This window comes from Camellia sinensis, chromosome 7 (genome assembly GCF_055761805.1).
Source record: "Camellia sinensis isolate YWXY chromosome 7, ASM5576180v1, whole genome shotgun sequence".
Lineage (NCBI taxonomy): Eukaryota > Viridiplantae > Streptophyta > Magnoliopsida > Ericales > Theaceae > Camellia > Camellia sinensis.
This window is the reverse complement of record NC_138967.1, coordinates 198,137,321-198,143,176: the sequence shown is the minus strand read 5'-3', so window position 1 is coordinate 198,143,176 and position 5,856 is coordinate 198,137,321. Positions and strand designations below refer to the sequence as shown.

The following is a 5,856-nucleotide window of genomic DNA, read 5'->3' as shown; positions in this document are numbered from 1 at the left end:
TACAAGAATGTTTGTGATAAATTTATTATTTAAAAAAGTAAATAATGTCTTGCTAGCTAAATGAACAATAGTTAGGAAAAACAAGTCACTTATAGCAATTATCTCTTTACAAACAATAATGAGAATGTGTGGGGAATAATAATGTAGTTTTGTTTTTTGTTTTTGTTTTTGTTTTTTTAATGCATTGTTGTTTTACAAATTACTTGTGAATGAAATGATAAAGGAATGAAATTTAGAATGGTATTTATTTGAATCTAAAGGACATATTTTAATGCTTCCCATTTAAGCCTTTGGTATATGAGTGTGAATAGAAATTGTTTGGGCTGGCATCTACTATTTGTCAAAGTGAGATAGTTTGTCAAAAAATCGGTCCTTGATTAGTTGTACATCAAAGTACTACTTGTACATCAAAGTACTATATTTTTATTTATTTAAACAATTATGCTAGAGTCTTTTAATTTGGTAACTTTAACCCACCACTAAAGCGGTGAAATTAGTTTGTTTTGGGTCTTGTTTTGTTTTTTTGTTTGGTTTGGGTGATTTTGTGGGTTTTTATATGGGGATTCATGTATTTTAATTTTTTAGTTAAGTTCTTCTTAATTTTTTAATTTAAAAAATCGAGAGGTTTAAGGGTTGATTGTATGGATGCGAGTAGCAGTAGTAGGGGTATTTTTATACTTCCGAATCTCTCTCGATGCATCTCATCTTCCTGTATTTTTAATTTCATGTTGTTAAATGAAATTTTTCTTTGCTGATCAAAAAAAAAAACTAAAGAGGTGGAAAAGGAAAAAAAAAAAAAAAGCACAAGCACAACACAACACACACTGTGGCAGTGAATAGAACCCACTGCCACATCATTAGTGATGACACTAATTAGTACTCTCACTCATTTTCCTTATTTAAATGAGTTTTCACTTTGACAATTTTTAAATTTTTTTTATTATGCTTTATGAAAAAATTGAAATCAGTTTGTCATTTTGACATACTAATTACCACTTTATTTACATTTTTTCTTTTCATCTTAATTTTTTTTGCCCTTTAAAATCAAGATGTAAAATTTCAACCATAAAAAAAAGGAAAAAAGAAAGAACGAAAAGAATAATTCAACTTTGGTTATATAATACATACAAGAAAAGTAGTTGGCAGAAAGGATTTGATCGGTTTCTTGGCTTGACCCAAATAGAGTCAAGGATCATGACTTGATTATTGATATTAATATATAAGAAAGTTCTCTAAGTTTGAAGTGTCTCCTGAGTTATCTTCTCCATCTACAGCACATTTGGAGAGCTCTAAAGAGAAAAAGTCATGGAAGTAGAGAAGATGAGTGAGATGAATTCTGCTAGAAAGGATGATGATGATGATGATGTTCCACTTCCTGGGTTCCGGTTTCATCCTACTGACGGAGAACTAGTAGGGTTTTATCTTCGTCGCAAGGTTGAGAAGCGACCTCTCAGAATCGAACTAATCAAACAGGTTGATATCTACAAATACGACCCCTGGGATCTTCCAAGTATGTTATTACTCTTCGAGTTTCATCTATGTTTTTTTTTTTTTTTTCGTTTCTTATAAATAATTGTTTTGATTTTTTCTTTCTTAATTAGGATTTGGCTCAAAGGCTCAAAAGAATACAATCACAGGTGACTTGCAAGATAATCAGCGTTTTAAGATTCAAGAAACGCAGATAATCTTGCAAGTAAGAGCTAAATCTTAATTAACTTGTTGTTCATCGTTTCAAGATGCAAGTTAATCAACCATTTAAGATTCAAGACCACTTTCAAATACTGAATACTGATTTATGAAAATAAAATCATGCTCACATAAGGGTTTTGTTGTCATGATAATATGCTTGACACAGTACTATTTTATATGCATGGGTGTAATTGTGTAATTCCTGAAAACTATAGAAATTTTATTAGGGTTTCATCATCAAATGATGTTTTAGGCATGGATTTGTATACATATATATAGAATAGAGATATTAACATGCATGAAAGTATGATGAAACCTGAATCTCAGTTGTGTAAACAATAGAAGTATAAAAGACATCGATCGACACAGTTGATTGACGAATAATATTCTTGAGGAAATCTATCTCATAGCACAAAAACAACACTGATCCATATGGCAAAAGATTGTTTACTTCTTCGGGCTTTTGAACTATCATAATAAACATATTACCCAACAATACCATTTAAATCAATAAAATAATTAGACAGATATACAATAGGAATGCATGTCAAATAATATAGAGTAGAAAAGGGCTGGTTTGTGAGATTGACAGACATGTAATCACTACCCTAAAAACCTTGTCGCTCCCTTAACATAAATTTTGTAAGAACCTTCTATTTTGTAATTGAATGATTAAAACCTTCATTGATTTTATAATGGCTAAATAAATAAAACATTTTATTTTTCATTAAAATTTTCAAAGGTGATAGTTAGACTTGTGTGTTCAATTATATGACCAATTTCTTTATTCATAAACTTATATTCGGATCTTTAGCCTTTTTTTTTCTCTTTTTTTTCTTCTGTTATTTTACAATAAAATTTGCTTACCAATGAAAAAAACAGTGTGTGTGTGCGCGTTTTGGTATGGTAATGAATTTGTTTTGGGGGAATATGCAGAGGGTGGTAACGTGAGAGACAAGGAATGGTACTTCTTTTGCAAAAGAGGGAGAAAATACAGAAACAGTATAAGACCTAATAGAGTGACTGGCTCTGGTTCTGGGTTTTGGAAGGCAACCGGTATCGACAGGCCGATATATTCTATTGATACCGGTGCCGGTGCTAGTGAACAAGACCGGAGTGAATGCATTGGGCTCAAGAAATCACTGGTGTACTATCGAGGGAGCGCTGGGAAGGGGACCAAGACTGATTGGATGATGCATGAGTTTCGCCTTCCGGCCGATCATGATGACAAAAGTACCAAACACATGGAGTTGGATGTTAAAACCATCCCTCAAGAAGCTGTAAGAAACTACTGTTTTATACACTATGCACTTTGCCCTTTACATTAAATCTTATTCGGTTCTTTACTTGTCATGAGACCAAACATTTTTAGGCTAAAAATGTAATATTTTTTCTTTTTCTTTATCTTTCTATTTTTTCATTGAATTTTCTGTTTGTATTGTAATTTTTGTTGAACCAATCATCAACCACCACCCTTTCCTGCCATTGCCACCATTTCACCCGCCCCTAATCTTTCACCACTCACACCACACGACCCCGCCACCCCCCACCATTTGCCCGACAACCACACTCCCCTTCCTGCCAAAGGGGTGGTGGGGAGCGGGTGGTGAAGGCTTGGGATAGCGAGAATGGGGTTGGCAGGAGTAGTGGAAAAAGGGTGGGGACTGCAAGAAAAGATTAGAACCAGGGCGGAGGCAGCATAGGTCAGGTCATGTGTCCTCCTCAGTTTTGAATTTTTTTTTTTTGTTATTGTTACTTATAAAATGTATTTTCTTTTTTTTTTCTTAATATATTTTTTGGCTAATGATTTATTATATTGTTCATAACAAATAGTTATTTAATACTTTAAGAACACTTGTGATATTATTTATATAATAGTTTAAATCAATAGTATAGCGAAAAACATTATAGATTGAATATAATGAATTCATTATTTTCAAGCAGTTGACATACCACTTAGTGTGATTTGTGATTTTCTATACTTTGAACATCATGTAGGTAACGTCATATGATACTCTAAGATTGTTTAATAATTTTCATTTAAAACACATCATTTATAAGCAATGTTATCTCTTTAATATTTTTTTGTCAAATAAAAATTAAATAGATTTTATAATAATTTGAGATATAAATGATGTGTTTTTATTTTTTAAAATTAGAAATTTTGATCCATAATTTTTTGTGATAAAATTGCACACTTACGTCATCATCTCACACCGAGCTATTCCACACTATTATAGAATTTTTATTTATCTTTATTAATAATGAATATGTAATTTGTTATATTTAAATTTATCTCATAAAATTATGATTATCTTAATATTGCTCATATTTTTTTTTAAATAAAAAATTAGAATTACTAAGTGTCCTTCTAACATAATTTCTTGATTCTGCCACTGATTAGGACAATAGCGGGAAAAGGTGGTGATGGTAAAGGATTTATAAAATACAATCAAGAAATAAAGAAGGAAAAGAAAGTAAATAAATTTTATCTTTATTTTAAAAAATGCATTATGTGAGAGTGATACGACAATTTCTGTTGTACAATTTAACACAAAACTAACAGGAATATAGGCAGTTGATTGTTAATGATAGACTAAAGTAAGATTTGATATAAAATAGAAAATCTCAAAATGTTATTTATCCTTTTATCTAAATTAAACCTCCATTATTTTGGGTTAAAATTCATTTGTATCATATCTTTATGCTTGTTTGTTGATGGGTTTTACAGGAAGTTTGGACACTTTGTCGAATATTCAAGCGAAATGTATCATACAGAAAGTGCATACCAGATTGGAGAGAACTATCTGCTAAAAGAAATCCTGCAAGTTCTAAAGCATGCAGTACTACCGTGGATGAGTCTGACAGTAATGAAGATTTCATTAGCTTCGGGGGAGCTCCTCAGGGTATTCGACAGAATGAGAAAAAGCAATTTATCAATGATCATGTCGATGAAACGAACCTCATGGTTGTAGACCAGTTGAGCTATGTATCTCAATCTCAAGTTCAAGCTCAAGCTTCATCCACCACTACAGCATCGTACTCGAGCTTTCTTAGCCCTGACGCTGCGAACAACTTTGTTAAGTATGAGGACTGGGATGAGCTCCGATCTGTTGTGGAGTTTGCTGTTGATCCTTATATAAATAATCATTATAACGATAATAATAATATGTAGTTTTAGTGATTACATACACAAACATTAAATAAAGAGGGGTGGGATTAATTAGGAAGGAGTTTGGAGATGGTTATATATATAGAGTATGTTTTAACTTGGGATACGCTAGATACCATATACATTTTGAATATTTAACTTAATAATCTTTATCAATTTAATTTAGTTTGGTTGATGTTAATTAAATTTAAAAATAATGAACTTGTTGGATTACATCGAAGTTCAAGTCAAGCCAGGAACAAGTATTATTTAAGTTGAGATGCCAGTCTTCAAGTAAATAGATGGTGTATCCTAGGCCATTCTTTATTTTAAAACTTTAAAATAATGATTTTATTCTTCTTTGTACTCTGTTACAATATTTCACACTTATTTATTGTACTGATGTATTGTTGTTTTATTATTATTGTTAGTTCATACTTCCAATGATGTAATATTGAATTTAAGCAAAATTTATAATGATGCTAATGGCCTTGTTGGAGAAGTTAATTATTTTAATTAGTTATTTAATTTTTTAATTATTTTAATTTGACTAAAATAATTGTGTTTGAAAAGTTAATTGATTTGATAGTTATGAGAAAAAAATAATAATAATTATGAGTTAGATGTGACATTCTATCTTATCAATTATTTTAATCTATTTTTTTTTAATGAATTATTTTTATTTTTTTTTTTGATCAACAAAAGAAAACTTTATTGATGAAGAAAGTATAACATACAAAACTTATATCAACAAAGAGAAAAGAGCAGATAGCACAGGACCCTAAATTGGTGAGAAACCATTAAAGGAAACAAAAGAGAATAGAAAAGAAAAGAACACAGAACAGAGTTACACTACTACAGCTTCTCACACCCGAAGTAGCCTACAGCCAGACCAACAACAGCATAGAAGCAACAACCAGCAGCAAACCAGCAGCAAACTTCCTAGATTCATACCTAGCTACACACAGCATAAGGCAGACTTCCTTTGATCATACCTGATTCAAACAGATCTGCCA

General features: G+C 31.0%; 1 protein-coding gene across 1 annotated transcript; it reads left to right on the top strand.

The window, feature by feature from the left end:
• Positions 1-1,237: 1,237 nt before the first annotated feature.
• LOC114280270 (transcription factor JUNGBRUNNEN 1) lies at positions 1,238-5,017 on the top strand. The gene is made up of 3 exons (XM_028222621.2): positions 1,238-1,510; positions 2,626-2,969; positions 4,421-5,017. Exons 1-3 carry the CDS (start codon positions 1,306-1,308, stop codon positions 4,862-4,864), a joined length of 993 nt encoding a protein of 330 aa, XP_028078422.1. The 5' UTR covers positions 1,238-1,305; the 3' UTR covers positions 4,865-5,017.
• Positions 5,018-5,856: the final 839 nt, after the last annotated feature.

Coding starts and splice junctions, on each gene's coding strand:
- LOC114280270 (XM_028222621.2), top strand. CDS start 1,306: ATGGAAGTAGAGAAGATGAGTGAGATGAATTCTGCTAGAAAGGATGAT. Junction 1,511..2,625: donor CGACCCCTGGGATCTTCCAA/GTATGTTATTAC, acceptor GGGAATATGCAG/AGGGTGGTAACGTGAGAGAC. Junction 2,970..4,420: donor AAACCATCCCTCAAGAAGCT/GTAAGAAACTAC, acceptor TGGGTTTTACAG/GAAGTTTGGACACTTTGTCG.